The sequence below is a fragment of the Oryzias latipes genome, chromosome 4 (assembly GCF_002234675.1).
Source record: "Oryzias latipes chromosome 4, ASM223467v1".
Lineage (NCBI taxonomy): Eukaryota > Metazoa > Chordata > Actinopteri > Beloniformes > Adrianichthyidae > Oryzias > Oryzias latipes.
Window position 1 is genome coordinate 10,017,769 of NC_019862.2, and position 16,697 is coordinate 10,034,465.

At 38.0% G+C, this 16,697-nt stretch overlaps 1 protein-coding gene across 3 annotated transcripts in view; it reads left to right on the forward strand.

Annotated features, from left to right (window-relative positions):
- The window catches only part of negr1 (neuronal growth regulator 1), a 165,088-nt gene that overhangs the window by 39,449 nt on the left and 108,942 nt on the right, over positions 1–16,697 (forward strand). For all 3 annotated transcript variants that reach the window (XM_023954180.1, XM_023954181.1, XM_023954182.1), the window contains exon 2: positions 14,688–14,926. In XM_023954180.1, the coding sequence (XP_023809948.1) occupies positions 14,688–14,926 (239 nt within the window). The remainder of the gene's footprint in view (positions 1–14,687; positions 14,927–16,697) is intronic.

Below are 16,697 nucleotides of genomic sequence, written 5' to 3' on the forward strand. Positions count from 1 at the left end.
GAGACAACTGACGTTTCTGCTGTCATTATCTGCTATTATTACCCTCAGATGAGACTGTCTCTTTGCAGAGAAACAAGCTCAGTTCTATCATTGATTTAGGGTTATGGTTAGTTAAAATTTTCATGCACTTAATTTTTGTGGGGCATCTTTATCTTTTTTAAGGCATGTTTTAAATGTTACCATGGCGACCCAAGTCGGAGAGTGTAAGGCAGGGGTCGGGAACCTTTTTGGCCAAGAGAGCCATAAACGCCACATATTTTGAAATGTAATTTCGAAAGAGCCATACAATAATGTAGTGTCCCGTTCCCACACTGAGGCACGGAGACTTAACCTCTTTTAAGGTTCTTTATTCGGGTTACTGCAGACCGCAACAAACGCCGAACAATTAATTCAGCAACTCCTGAATCTCTCTCGCCGAGACGAGAGCGCTTCTCCCAACTTTATATTCACCTGCTCCCGCTGCAGCCCTCCCCTTTCCCTTATTCGGCCCATAGCTGAACCCCATTGGTCCAAACTACCTAACAACAGGCTGAGCGACAGAACTGAGGGCCAATCAGATCTCTGCTTGATCGATGCGTTCCATGAACTCCAGAACTTTTAACGCGGCCCAACAGCCATCCAACTCAGTCCGCGACAATATGTTTAAAACTAAAATACAAGTGAATGTGTGCATTTGATGTAATTTCAACATTTTTAAAGTACAATAAGTCTGTGGATTCTTTTTAATAACATTGTTATGCTGTTTCTAATAAATGATGTGTATTTCTCGTGGTAGTTTTGCTGATGGTCTAGTCTGGTTTACTTGGTGAGTTTCTGCTTCATGCAGGCGTTGAGACTTTAAACGTGATCTTAGGTTGGTATGAATGTTTTGTAGATGTGAGACAGACTGCTCACATGCGGACCTGGAGCCAAACACACACTCACACGCTGCAGTGAGTGACGGGCAGCGGGTTTTACGTTTTTACCATCCCTGCGCGATTCACCTGCTGCCTGTCCCCACAACACCTCAGCCCCACCCTCTGCTTTCTCCCTCACACATCCCGTCCCCGCATCTGCGCGCTCTTTCTCAGAGACGGGAGCGCGCAGTTTTAGGCACGGCAATTCACAGGTTTCCGGGTGGTACAAACTCTGTGAATTAATAGACAATTTTAAACTTATACTAGTGCTGGCGCAGATTTGTCTCTCTAAGCACCGCTACTACTGCGCGCCTCTGCCATCGCATCGCGCACGAGAAGGACTGGTCTAATGAAGATAAAAAAATTTGAATTAAAGATTTGTCTGCGAGCCACATGTGACCATCAAAAGAGCCATATATGGCTCGCGAGCCATAGGTTCCCGACCCCTGGTGTAAGGGCTCTGTTTTTCCAGCAGAGGGAAATTGGGGAGAAGAGAGGAGAGCTTGTGGCTCTTAATGGGTACACAAAGAGAAACAAAGAGGTGTACAGAATTTACAAAGAACAAAAAAAAAGGCTTACAGACAGCAAAGAGGTCTACCAGGAAATTAAACTAAACACAAATTTGAATACTTTTAGCTCAGGACATAGCTCAGCATTCTTTTTTTCTGTCCTCAACCACACAGATTCTTACAGCACAGCTCGCCTGTCATTCCCTATCTTCTATATCAGTCATGGATGTTGATACAGTTGAATCCTCATCTCCCCTGCAACTCTCATCTGTCACCAGAAATCAGATGAAGCAGCAGCTGAGGAGACTTAACTGAAAAGGTGGATGCAGGCCAGGTGTAGTTTGCTCACTGCTGAGGTGCTGGAGATGAAGATGTCATCACCACCACTCTTCTGAGAGTCTACTTTCATCTGAATGAAGCACTGTAAAGATTATGTTCTTTGATTTCTCCAGTGCTTTGAACCTCTTCCAGACTTTTCTGCTGTTCAAGAAGCTCCAGCAAATGCAGGTGGATGCCTCCACATCTGACTGGATTATTGACAACCTGACAGAACACAACTCGTAGAATTGAAAGGCTGCGTGTTTGTAAGAACAGTCAAAATCAAAGGAGCAGCTCAGTTTACCACACTCTCCGATTTCTTCTACTTTTTTACATCCGTGACTAAGTGCAGCTTGTATTCATACTAGGAAACACTCAAACGGTCAGGACTGGATGCATCGATGCTTGGACAAACAGAATCTGTGGACCACTTTTGTACAAGTCTTGTCGATTATTTCTCCTCAAACTTAATGTTTCAAATATATATGAGATGATAAAAATGTGTGCCAACTTATTTTAAATCGTGTTTGTTAAATTGGAAAAACAATTCAAATGTGCTGTAAAGGCATTTCTGGCAGAAACTGCAAAAAAGTAGATGCAAGTACATTAAATATTCAACTATTTAATGACTTTAAAGCAAGACTGGGGCAGCTGTTTTGTCTGTATGTTGCACATCTGAATGACAGGTGCAAGCTTGCACAACTTTACGCACAAACGGCTGCTGTCATTGTTTCACAGATGCCATAAAAAGTGGAGAGCACTCACCTTTTCTGCTTTGTTGGTCACCTGCAAATTCTAATCAGAGCACATGCAATTTTTTACATTTTGCAGACTTTATTAAAAATCTGACTTAATCAGGCCCCTAGGAGGAATATAATGGAGGCCAATTCCTATGTAGCACTTTCTTGTAAGATATGGTCAACATGACCTGAAGATATCTTTCTTCTTTTCCATTTGAATGACATAATTATAGTTGTGGCAAAGCTCACGCCAAAATCTGGTGGCTACTGAGTAAATAGAATCACTAATTGACATGTTGGCTTTGATTGTGCATATAAAAAAATAATTCCCAAAGTAAATGTGCTCTTAATGAAATTATTTTCTATTTCATTGCCAGCCAAAAAGCATACTGCACCATTAAGTACAATCATAAAGTCCATTAACTGAAGCATTTAGTGATGGTCAAATCGCATAAATGCATGGTCGAAATCTGTTTATGGAAACCATCTTTTAATGGAAACCATCTGGTGTCCATTGAAATGCCAGCTAACAATTTATTTGAAAAGGCTTTTATAAAAATAATAAAGAGAAAGCAGGGAAATCAATAGAATGGAACTTTGCTTATCCGATCATTTCTCATCATACCTTTTATGTCCTCGACGAAGAATCCCTATAGGAGTTGTGCTTAGTAAAAATTCATTTCAGAAAACTCTTGCAATCTTCACAAAAAATTTTTTGCGAACTTTAGCTAGGATGTATGCTTATACCCTGTTATTGGGCACCATATAACCATTTGTAAACCCCAGTGGTTGCAGCCTAAGGAGCAGTCGGGAGCTTTACACCCCATTTCCAGCCTTGACCTATCTCTCTGACTCCTCTTTCTCTGATCTCTTTGGCACATTGCCTGGCCTGGCCTGTCACTTGGGCAGTGAGTGTGTGGTTGAACGTTAGCAGAATACCCAATGACGCACAAATGGATAATAGGAACCACTTTCGTACACAGGCTCATAAGTGCTGACAAACATCAGTGGGAACAGTTCATAAAAACAAGACTTACAGCTGTGTTTCTCTGTTTCAGCTGCTGGAGTCTATTCGCTATTAAGGAACATGCTTTTGTCAAGTTAGGAAAAGGCACATACATTTCCTGTAATATATTTAGCTGGTATTACCATCAAAGCATTATAAAGTACAGTTGAGATGTCTAATTAACATCTTCAGGTTGTTGCTATCAATGCACGCCATTGAAGTACTTCTGATTCTGATTCCAATTCATCCGTTTTTGATATCAAACATTAACAACTGTAATTGTTGGTTTAATCTAACAGGAGCATCTCTGAAAAGCTCAACAAGTCATAAAATAAACCAGTTAATCTTATTAATAAACACGAATACTGTTTTTAGAATAGTGCAAAATCTACTCATGGAAAAAATATATACTGATTTGTTTTACCAAGTGTGAAAAACCATAAAACATCTTACATTCCATTGTACATGGATCTGTGTTTGTTACCTGTTCCACTGACAAGTGACAAAAAGGAAAAGGATTTGGTAATTTTTTTATTTTATTTGGTCCTAGTGAATTTAGCAGTCATGATTGGCTGAGTTAAGCTGAATGGTTTCATTTGGTTTTCAAAAGAGCAAACATCTTTTTTGGAGGAGCAACAGTATCATTATACTTTTTATTTTATTTAAACAATCGTTTAAGGAGTTTAATGTTATAATAACATTTGAAAAACTCAACTTATCACATGTCTTGTGGGCCTGTTAGTATTATGACCCCAGATAACTCACAGTAATGTGTCTGGCATTAGACCACAATGGCAAGCAACACAAATAAACAATTAGCAATTTTAGTTTTAGTTTTATTATACTATGTTAAGTATTAGGATTGACATAATTCCTGTTATTGTTAATCCCTTCTTTAATCATTATCAAAATAATTTCCAATTAGTAATGAGATGGAACAACTGATATTTGGGGAAACTCAGCTTTTTAAGATCATTTCTATGGGTCCATGTCAGTGGGTGCCAAACCATAAATAAAGTTCAGCGCAATATATATGTTTTAGTTAGATTTCTCTTATTCTGGCTAAAGCCTAATACTTCAGTTTTTTTTTTTTTTTCTACACTATCAATGATCTTTTCCTACAAAAACTTTGTAAGATTCTTTTTGGACTTTTTCTTTCTATTTGAAAATGTGGACGTCTAAAAGGGGGAGGGGGATTTCTACGTAACACATGTTTAAGCTTTGCTTCATTTTCGATTCCTCCACTTTTGTCTTTAATTTTTGCTGCCACTGTAGATCTGCAAATATGCCAACGTTTGACAGAGTAAACACAAAGCGAGATAACAAGAGTTAAGAAAGGAGGGAAAGGGAGGTTGACAGAGAGAAGGGATTAGGAAGATGTAGGCACAGATGGCTCTGGGAAGCAGATGTCCCTGCTGAGCTGTTCAGGGTACCCCCTGGCAGCCCAGACACAGTGACAGAAGAACATAGAAGACATAGTCTACCTCAGAATACGAGTAGATTTGAGGAAGCAGATGCCAAAAAAAAAACACCTTCCTTTTTCCCAAAAGTAATCCTAACAAAACACAGTGAACCAATACGGGTCTTTGACATCTTTTAAAGTTTCAACTTCCCACATGGTCACAGAAAGGCTTTTTAAAAGTGTATTTGGTGGGTCACATTCTACTAAAATGTCACTGTTTGCTTTTAAACCCCAAACCCACTTAGTACTTCTTGTACTTTAGTGCCAATATTAAATCCAAATTAGATGCTAAAAGTAATATATCATGTCATTCGAGGCTAAATGTGACTGTCACGTAATGCTTTTCTACCAAATAATAAAAGATAATGTTATGAGTGTTATGGCAAAATGTTCTGAAATTATTAATTATTATTATTAAAACAATGTATTGCTTTAGTCAATGAGGGAAAATTGTTCCTGTTATTCCTGTTGTGCTGTTTTTTCTTTCTTTTTCTTATTTTCTTTGTTTTGTTTTTGTGCTTTTGATTAAAAATGTAATGAATAAAAATTATAGCCTTCAAAGGCCAAAATCGAATGTAATCATAGACGGATAGACTTACTGTCTGGGGTTTGTTAACCACAAAACCCAGTTTAGTCTTTGGAGCTTCAATGCTTATTGAAAAGAATTTATCCATTATATTAACATACTTTTCTTCTACACGTATACTGCACGCAATCCCCCCCCCCCCCCCCCCCCCCCCATCCTGCTTTGAACAGAAAGGACATAGACGCTTATTCATGGTAAATGACAAATTCCAGTTACTCAACCCAAGCTCATAAGTGATGCATTCATCAGAGAGTGCAAACACTTGCAGGGGAAGTCTGTTTCTGTGGTGATCTGCCCGCCTCTTCGTGCGACGGCATTAATAACATTCTTGAATAGTATGTGCTGGAATCGCAAGACACAAGAAGTGCTCATTGTGGGTTTGAGGTACAGTCTAATAAGGAGATGAAGTTCATTCATTCATTGCTTAGGGGGGTACTAAAAAGGAGAAACTGAATAAAATCATAGATGAGTGTTAGAAAACAACACAATGTACTCATTGACAGGAAAAGGCATCCTTTGGAAAAAAAAAAAAAAAGAAAGAACCACTCAAGGAATGACGACAACAATCATTGTGGGTCGTATTTGGGCTCCTTTGAATCTAACAGTTGAGTTTGCTATATTTGTGAAGGACATTCCTGAACTCCTAACTTTGTCTGCTTATACCTGTCAATCATTTTCCAACAGGAAGTGACCGGGAGGCAATATTCAAGAGAACGATTCCAAGTTGTTGTATCATTTTATCTGTGGTTTTACTGACAATCCTTTTCCTTTAAGAGCTATAAAAGACAACAATCATTAAAAATGTATGAAACTAAAAGCTAGATTTGACTGTAAAGCATGATTTAGGAGAAACAAAACTACTTAATTCAAAGGTTTAGCATGTTGAAAACCCTGCTCAGGGTTTCAAATACATGATGAAGTGAAGCATTTACAGTTTTTTATTTTGGCACAGTCTATTATAAATCTCAAGTAGATTTAAAGCTATTTTGCTTTTTTACATGTCCACTCTATGGATTTTAAAGAGATGAGTGGATGAGATGAATGCATTTATATTATTTAAAGCTAGTCCTTTCCTGACATGTGCTACTCTCTTCTTACCCCTTACTCTTCCTTCACACATTACACAGCTGTAATCAGTGTTTTGGATTATTTTTGTGTCATATGATCATATTTTATGATGTTGCACTTCCGGTATGTTAAACAATTTTCGTTTTTTTCGGTTTTTCTGGTTTGTTTTTTTCCAATGTTCAATGTTATTGAAGTTTAAAGATCTATCAATATCAGGTTTGTAGTTCAAACGGAGGTAATAAAGTTCAGAAGCATAGACTGTAGCTGTATTGTTCACAGTTTACACCTGCAGAGCCATTACCTTCTCCTCATCTTCTTCCTGCCGCCTCACCTGAGCCCCGCTGCCATATTATTTTCCCCATGACAAAAGCATCATCCGCCCACAGCTGAGCTGACACTGTTCCGTCAGCGACAGTTCGACTGTGTAACCTGTCGACTGTGCTCTTTGTCTATTTTCAAGCTGCAGTGAAGTCATACAAAACACACACCTATCAGGTCTTCTAACTCAGTGTCTCTGTGAGTGGTGTGACAAAAATGTTTAAACACTTCAAACGAAGAGGATTTCTTCACCAAACTGAGTTTTAAAAGGAGACCCCATGTCATTTTCCAGTTAGGGCAGCACCTTTTTTTTTACTAAAATATGAATCATGATATTTCTGCTAAGAATTTCAAGATGTTGTTCTTTAATATTTGAAACAAACCAAGCCTAAAGGTAGAATTTTATGCACCAGAACAAGCTGCTAACCTTTCACTTTGTGGTGGTATTTGAGGCAGATGGAGCAGCTGTTGGGGGTGTTAGTCTAACGATTCACTTTTTGTTCACACTTTATCTTTTTTTTCTTTTAGATTTCAAAGTGGAAAAAATCCATATCTGGGAATGTTAAATCATTGCACCTCTGAGATTTTATGCATGGCCATTCTTTAGTTTTCTGTTTCATTACTCTCCAAAAGCCTCTCCAATTCCACTGAGTGAACAGGCTGCTGTGTTTAGAACTGTGCTGCTTCTGCGTGCTTGTTGTGTGTCATTTTAGTGACAACTGTGGGCTGTATATGAGGGACAAAGATGAGAAAGGTGATCACATATTCTGGCTAAATTATTCAGTAACTTCTGATTGAACTAAATGAATTTTTCCTTAAAAAAATGTGTAACATATACATTTGTTCCAAATCATACTGACTCTTACCTACTACACCAATGGGTAATTCTACTTTGCAGATTTCCCCTATCACAGGTTATTTTTGGAAGGGTCCCCCTACGGTAAACAAGGGAACACTTTGTACAGTAATCTCTCTGTGATTTCATTGTTTTGTGGATTTTCTTTTTTGTTTTCAGTTGATTGTGTTCTGTGTCCTGATTGGCTGTAGACCATTGTCAGTCAACCTCCTCTGTGCTGTCTCCTGCACAGAATGAGTTCCGTTTGCTAATAAATATTCAATCGCAAGCAGATCTTTGGTTTTATTCTTTAATACTGGACTAATTGTTCTATGAATGTTTGAACGTTGAGAGTTAAACTGAAGGGAAACATGTTAAAAAAAGTGTGTAGTGAGGGCGTTTTTAGCTCATAAACATCTCTAATAATTGTAAAAAATAAGGATGACTGCTTCATGGATTTCACCTATCGCCGGTCATGTTTAGAGTAGAACTTCCGCGATAAACAAGGGACCCCTACATACAGTTTTTGCAAGTTTAACAGAAGTATTGACTTAATTGGTCCCTCCCCATCAATGACCTATGATTCAGATAGTTACAGTAAATAAGACTGTGTGGAAACAAAGACGTGAGCTGGTGAATGAAGTGATCTGAATGCAGTGGAGTGGAGATATGCAAGCGAGACGCTCTGTCTGCTTCCTTTTTTTACTGACGGGGCTCAGAATGTCTGCATTCCAGGTGGTAAATAGTATTTTGCTTTTAGAAAACACCAACATGCATTTGAAAGGGAGAGTAGAAGCAAATTGAATAGTGTTGGTAAATGACAGTCACAGCAGTGAGAGCTGCAGTTTCCCTGCGACTGTGAAATGACAGAGCACGGGCATTGACAGGCCAAACTCCAAACCTAGCTAAGGTCGGACTAACGTTGGGCGTGTGCGGGGAAGCGGCGTCCCTCGTCTAGCTGCTCATTCATGCCGATGTTGTTGCTAAAACCACAAACTGAAGCGATTGAAATTCTGCCCTCAGAATGCTATTTGTTCAGTTTCACAAAAGAAACAGTCTCATTAATTGTATTTTCAGGACACTGAGTCATTGCACGCAGAGCTTTAAATGAGATACAGTTATCAGGGAAATCCATCTTCTGAGCTTCTGTGCAGCTAATAGCTTAATATGAAAAAAAGCTTACACTGCATGGAGAAGTCCTGACCTCTCAGTATTCTAGTGATCTGTACCGCTGTGATTCACTTCTGACGTCGTCTTTTAATTGTGCGTTCACTGACAGCCGTGCTTTCGACAGTGTGGTATTAAATAACTGCGTTGGATTCTGGATTATAAATTTTGCGACGCTGTACTATTTGTTTAACAAAGGGTGGTGTGGCGCGGCGGTTAAATCATGTTTGTCAAATTGGGTTTTTAATGTGACATTTAAGAATGCCGGCAGTGGACGGCGTTTTGATACGGACGCATTATGCAGCACATATTCACACATGAATAACGAGGAATTCACTCGGGTGCAGAATGCTCATCCATTAAGTCTGTTCCATCCTTTCAGAGTTCTACCTCTCTGCTTTTACGTGCCCAGTTATTTGTAAGCCGTTTTCATTTGTATTCCTTTGAGTGTTCATCTCAACAATGAATGAAAAAAAAAAAAAAAGGAAATCAATAAAAAGAATTAAAACTGAGATCATCCAGTTAAAAAAAATTCTGTACTTGAATTACTAGTCGTTCTGTTGAAAAGACTTGAGACTGACATGAAGAGTCTTTTCCATTGTCTGTGTAATGTGGAAAGAACTGTGGTATTACTTTCAAAGAGGAAACATTCAATATTTCAACATCAACTTTTAATAAATATGCTCACAGCATTAAAGAACAAGCATTGATGATGGGTGACTAGATTTGCAAAATATGTAGATTATTATAATATTTGTGTTTAACTTAATTTTTAGCACCTTGTTTTCGTTTTAATTTGGTTTATGGAGCTTTAGGAATGAAACTGGCCTGATTTGACAGTGATCAGAAGTTTCAGCATATGTGGCCCTCTTTCTTTTTCTTCTGTCCTCTCCATGTTTGCTATGGTAGTTGAGTTTCATCATTGAGTCTGCTTGAAAACTTCAGATTTGTCCTGCTGTCCTCCACGGCCAAACGGATTATAAACAGGATCAAAGGGACATTTGTTTGATTTCTTTTCTTTTCAACGAGAAGTGCAGACCAGTAGTGAGTCTTACCTGTCACTGCTCTTAAACGAAAGGCTTAGAACATCTTCTCAGCTCTGCTGTAGATCATGGAATGTGTTGGACGTGCAGAGGAAGGTTTTTTTACAAAGTAAAAACGAAAAAGGTCCACAGTGTAGCATTTGTTTTTTTCTCTGCTTTGAATCTTTTCAAGGGGAAAGATTTTCATTATTCAGTTTCACTTTGTTCCTGTCAACAAAATGCACAAAGGTTATAATCATTATCCACTGAGGGCAGATAAAAAGCCTTTTCCTAAAACACTGATTTATTAGACTTTACATAGTAAAAATGTTTCCAATGTTTAGACCCTGATAAAGTAATGAATGTAAAGTAAAGACTCCTTAAAATCTGAGTTAAAAAACAAAACAAAAAAAAAAATCAGCCTGTAACTCATAATTCAGTGGCTGCTTCCTCTCAAACAGAAACACCTTTTTTTCCCCCCAAACCTTTCCTTTTTTTTTTCTAAATCAGAAACAATTCCCAGTGTAGATGAACGTACAAGATTTCTGCAACTTTGGAGAAAGACATTTGTCAAAGATGTCAGCAAGAATCATTGTATCTGCAGAGACGGTCTTTGTTGCACTGGTTTCTTCTGGACTTGATGTGTCACAGAAGGCTGTTGCTGTGGAGGCTTTTTCGGAAAGGCGTTTAAGATCATCATCCAAGAAAATCTCTATTGCTGACACAGCGTCACATCCGAGCCAGACTGACATTTTTGAAGCGCGTTATGGATGTTTTCGGTATTTTCTGATGAAACTTGAGCTGTTTGAGCTTAAAGATGCTGCTTTGGTTTAGTTTGGTTTGTGATGATAATGACAAGCCTTCAAGCTTGTTGCCAGGTTGTCTCAAGATGCTCAATTAAAGAAAATAAACATTAAAGGCATTCATCATTAGGATTATAATCTAATCCAGTCCAGATTATTTGGCAAAAGCAAAACAAAACATGAATCTTAATCGCTCTAAAAAGAGTAGTTGGAAAGATAATTTTTTTTACATTGATTTAACTTAATTATTTAGTTTGGTGAAAAAACAACAACGTTTTTTTTAGTTCATTAAATTTAAGAATAACACATAGTTGTCTGACATACTTATTTTACTTTCACTCAACTTAATTTAATGAAGTTGGTGTAACTTTGGTGTGAAGCTGTCAAATGTGTCATGACGTGATAACGTAAGGCAGAGGAAGGAATTGTGGGATACCATTTTCTTTGCCTTTCTGGGCAGATTGGGGTTTAAGTGTGAGTTTTTGTCCATGTGTTTTGTTGAGCTGTTTTACTCTGTTTTAACTAGTAATTTAAACTGTTAGCTTTATTTCTTTCTGCACCATGAGTTAGAGTGTGGGAGAGGATGATGACCAACCCCCTTGTGCAGAGAGACACCTTATGTCCTAATATTAAAGACAGAGTTCACGACACGTGAGCTCCTGCCTTGTAGTGCGAGACATTGCTGTATGTAAAATGTATGTAAGATTGATAAAATCATAGTGAAAAAAATATATATAAATAAGGTCCAAAGGCAGAAGTACATTATATTGAGTAGGATAAATGTATTATATTAAGTTAGATAAATGTGTTCATTTAAGTTGTATAAACAAAAAAAATAAAATACAAAATTTAGTTAGATCAGATATTAAATTGAGTTGGATGGACATAAAAATTAAGTTGAATAAACTTAATTCAATGACATGTTATCAATTGAAGTGATTCAATTAAGTTGGATCGACTTTCTTTTTAGAGTGTACCCTATAAAAGTAATCAACAGTTTGATTTGGACGGTTTTTGGTGTAATGATGAAGCAAAAGGCAACAGTGGAGAGAAAAAAAACGTTGTCAATGGAAGAATCAGTAGAAACCTTCAGCAGACTGGATGAGGGCGACCATCTGCCATGACCAGTTGGAAACTGAAAGAACAGAAAAGGGAACAAAGACAGAAATACGGGAACATCTGTTATCATATAAAAAAGAATCGCAGAATTCTGATTACAGAGAAAGAAAAAAACCACAAAATGTCACGTTGGAAAAAAACAAAACAAAAAACATTCTAGGAACGGCAATAAGGAGAGAACAGAAGGAAGGCCGACCAACTCAAAATGTCATCATTGGTTATAGGGCAGAAAAGAAGTTGCTTTTGGCAGCTGTGAGAGAATAAAGCAGTTCAGCATAAAATCAGCGGGAGATTTATTTAATAGGACAGAGAAAATATGTAAGTCCAGCAACGACAGACAAATAGAGCTGTGACCCTTCATTTTGACGATGATTTGATTCCTATCATCATTCGTGGTATTCGTGATACAATTCCGAGTCTTTTGATTCATTTTGAACAATCGATTCGATCAGTTTTACTGACCTAAAATTAAGGGACAAAACTTCAACCAGTGTGACTCAGAGATAAAAACCTGATACTGAACAGTGCAGGGGAAGATTTCTTGTATTTCCTGCAAGATAATCAATTGTAAAATAATATGTGTATAAACAAACAAATAAACAACAATTAATGTATTCACATTTTAGTTTGTCAAAATAAAAAGATACAGAGATACAAAAGATACTGCAACCATGAGGAAAAGCAGAAGATGACCAAAACACACTGGAACATTCATTCATTCATCTTCTAAATCCGTTTTGTCCCTTTCGGGGTCACGGGGCCGCCAGAGCCAATCCCAGCTACTTGTAGGCGAAGACGGGGGACATCCTGGACAGGTCGCCAGTCTGTTGCAGGGCCACTGGAACATCATTTATCAAAAAATAAAAGATGCATGGTCGGCACTGCATTAATGCTTTTTGCATTTATGAGTGCAGACTCTGGAAAGAAAGATGTACAGTAAAGACAAGGAGGGAAATGCCCACTTCACCCTAAGTTTACAGATGTTATGAGAGGTTTTACAATATTTGGAGAAGGTCGGGTAGGAAGAAGAAGAGGGAGGAAATGGGATATGTGCATACCTCTAAAACCACAACAACTCTGCCAAGATTAGGCATAACTTCTTTCCCCTCACCCTCTTCTCTCAACACTAAACTTGATGGATGGTAATGTTTTAAAGCCTGTCCACGTGTCTCCTAAAATGACCCTTGGCACTCTCAGCTTCTAGCAGCTAAACAGAACATTTGGCTCGGGGCCACCCATGCTATCCTTCACCTTAAGCTTTATCGAAAAGGAAAGTTTGGTGCTTTCTGAACAGAAGCTAAAACCTCTACCACCCATTGTAGGATAAAAACAATTCTAGGAACAACCGCTGACCCTGCTGTGAGATTCATCATTTTCTAGGAAAAAATGAAGGGCATCAGATTTAAAGTTGATTCAAGCTGATCACTCAACATTCCAGGAAATGTATTTTATATTTGAGACCTATCTACATTTTTTGGATGTTATTGACGCGGGAGAATGACGTTTTTTGCATGTTTAACCCTTTCATAAGTAAAAGACTGTTATAAATGAATAATTGTGGACCATCACATCAGAGAAACTTTGATTCCCTTCCCTTAAAAGCATAAAATATTATTTTTTAATGATTATAAAGCTGCTTGCACAGATGCAGGAGATTATTAAAACCACTAGAACTTAATGCCAACCTATGGACTGTATTTAACAATGTTTTGTTCTTCAAGATGAAGTAATGCTTTAATAAAAGCATTAAAGAAGGAGAAATAAAAAGCTATTTGTTGGTAATACTGGTTCATGGGTGGTCAGTAGGATAATTGACATGTTTGTACCGGTTTTCCATATAACCTGAATTTTCTCTTGTGGCTTTTTTGTGTTTAATCACCATCAAGCCTGCATTGTCTGACACTTATTTAACATAATTCTTTGAGAAAAGCGATGTGGGGCACGTCTAGAATGGCATTGTTCTCCGTCTGCCTTCCTGACAGACACTTTCTTGGCAAAGGCGATAAAGAGCTTTGCGGCTCCCGCCAAGCTGATTTCTTTGGTGGCTCTACTGCCGGTGTTGGCAGGACGCACGGCATGCTGACAACAGCTAAAGAGTCAAACTTGATCGCCTGTTTTCCTACTCATTATTACAGTACTTGTCACAGAATGTGATGCGATTTCTTTGGTCTGGATGCATTTACATTTTCCACAAATATGATTTGATTTCAATACAAATGAAAGTGTTGATCCATTTTTGTCCCTATCATTTTCCAAAGGGATTAGTACAATCAAAAATGAATGGCCTTTATTTTTTATAGTCATTTTTAGAGTTACTTAGACTTTATTATGGGGGATTTATTAATCTAGGCAGAAAAGTATAGTTTTTAGGGTGTTGCTGCTTTACCAACAGATCATCAGTCAGGTCAAATACATTTTTAAGTTTACTGGTGAGCATGAAGGAAACTAAACACAGTAGTATTGTATATATTAGCAATGGATATTCATAATGGGACTATAAATACCCTCTAGAGTCCATTGGCAAGAGCTTAGTGCGATTACTCCGGAGGGAGACATTTACTCAAGCTCAGACTGCATCTGTTTAAGAAACTTAACTTTACTCAACTAATGAGCAAAAATGTCTCCTTGTGAGTGCATTTGGATGAGCGACATGACTCTTTCTTTTCATCAAAGCACCAAGAACAGCACATTTGGTAGTCTTTTACCTGTTCTGCTTTCATATTTTAGAAAATGTTTGTCAAAGCGAATGAATTATTGATGGATTGAGTAAAGAAATAACTCCACTTGTTGATTAAAAAAGTGTTCAAGGCTTTGAAGGGAGTGTTTCTTGTCATGCAGGTGCTATCTGTTGGATGGGATCTCTAAAGGAGCCTGGCTGAACCGCTCCAGCATCATCTTCGCAGGGAGCGACAAGTGGTCCGTGGACCCCCGGGTGTCCATAGTATCCAGCGTGCGAGACAAACACGAGTACAGCCTTCAGATACAAAAAGTGGATGTATTCGATGACGGAGTGTACACTTGCTCCATTCAGAGTGAGCGGAACCCACGGCCAAAGCTCCTCAACCTCATTGTAAAAGGTGCGTAGAGGTTCTACATTATTGTCCTTTTTTGGGAGGGTTTAAACATTTTTGCTTACTTTTTGCCTTCTTGTTCTTACTTTCTAAAGTCACGGTTAGGCCTGCACAATATACCGCAAATTTATCGTTATCGCGACATTAAGCTGTGCAATGTGCATACCGCAAAAGACGGCGAAAATTTGCAATAAATGGTTACCTTGACCCTTGTGCTATCCTAGGCACTTTAACATTGGGAGTGGGGTCATCTAGACCCACTAGACAGTGCTCTGAACCTTTTTTCTTCAATGATTTGTGATCTTCACTGGTGTCCACGGATTACATGAAATCTTTCCACCTTTATCCACCTTTGTCATGGGAGAACACGTCAAAGTAAGGGGGGGTCATCTAAGAGCACAAGGGTTAAATGTGCTAAAACAAACTCATGGCAGGTTGAAATATTGAATAAATGAAATAAATCCCTTTATGCATTTTACCAATCGGAAGGACCCGTTTACGTTGTTGATCAATCAGATGAGCCCTTTGATGTTTGCCTCCTATGTCGACAAGGGTCATTTGGAGCATAATTTTTATACTGTTGCATTGAAATGGAAATTATGTTTTTGGTTGGTTTGATATTTGTTTATATACCGCAAATTATATCGTTATCGCAATATTAATCACCAATATCGCATATCGCGAGTTTTCCTCATATCGTGCAGCCCTAATCACGGTATTCTTTTATCTGTCCGTATTGCGCCATATGTTGCTTGACTATTCTATAAAGGTGTGTTTGTTTGATTTTTATTGAAGGTTGTGACGTTTGTGTGACCCAAAGTCACATTTGTCGTTTACAAGGTAAGAAGCAGAAGAAGGCAAATATACATTGTGCCTTTAGGCAGTGCTACATAAAGTAGAAGCCTGTTGGTTTAACTGACTGCAGGCAGACCGGCTTTAATCAGAACTCCCTCAGTTTGGTCACAGCAGGTGCTACAGAAAGATGGAAAGTCTTTTGAGTCTAAACCTTTCTTCTTTTTTACAGTTATTTGAATGCAACATACAGTGTTGGAACCACAATTGTGTTGATGTGTCTCACTGAAACTGCTGTGAGCTGTGCCTCATTTTGTCTGTTCAATAGGGCCTTTTCCAAATGATGATTTACGACAGTCTTTCTAATAAAAGCACCGTTTTTTTTTTTTTTGTTCTGTTTAACAGCGTCTTGTAATGGCCTACATTCTCTGCTCTCAATCTTCTTGTAGCCTCAAGCAGAAATCCGATTAACTCAAAGTTCATAACATATTATACTGTTTAACAAAGTTAAAGTTAGCATTCATTTCAGTTGCAACATTTCACTAGAGGTAAGGGTCAGTCAAGTCATTCATTTCGTTTGTCAGAGAATGCTGAGCAACAGATTTTGTACAAAGAGAATGTTCTAAAGAAAAGCTGAAACATTAAATTGTCTGATTGAAAAAAATGACATCCACAGATTCATCTGCTCTGACATTAAGTTTTAAATTAAATCATAATCATTTTGATTAAGTAGCATTAGGCCTTTTGTCTTTTTTTGCTTCTTAGCCAGGGGTCAAACCTGCTTATCTAAAATGAAAAATGTTTGCACTTTACAACTCTAATGTCAAATGTTTCGTTGAGATATCCTCATTACTAATACAGAAATGAGTAGAGGGAAGAAAGGTCTGATCTGATGCTACTCTAAAACCAAACACTTGATAGGTTAGCGTTGATTGAAGAGCAGGTACCTTTACCATTTCATTGAAATGATATCTGACTCACTAAA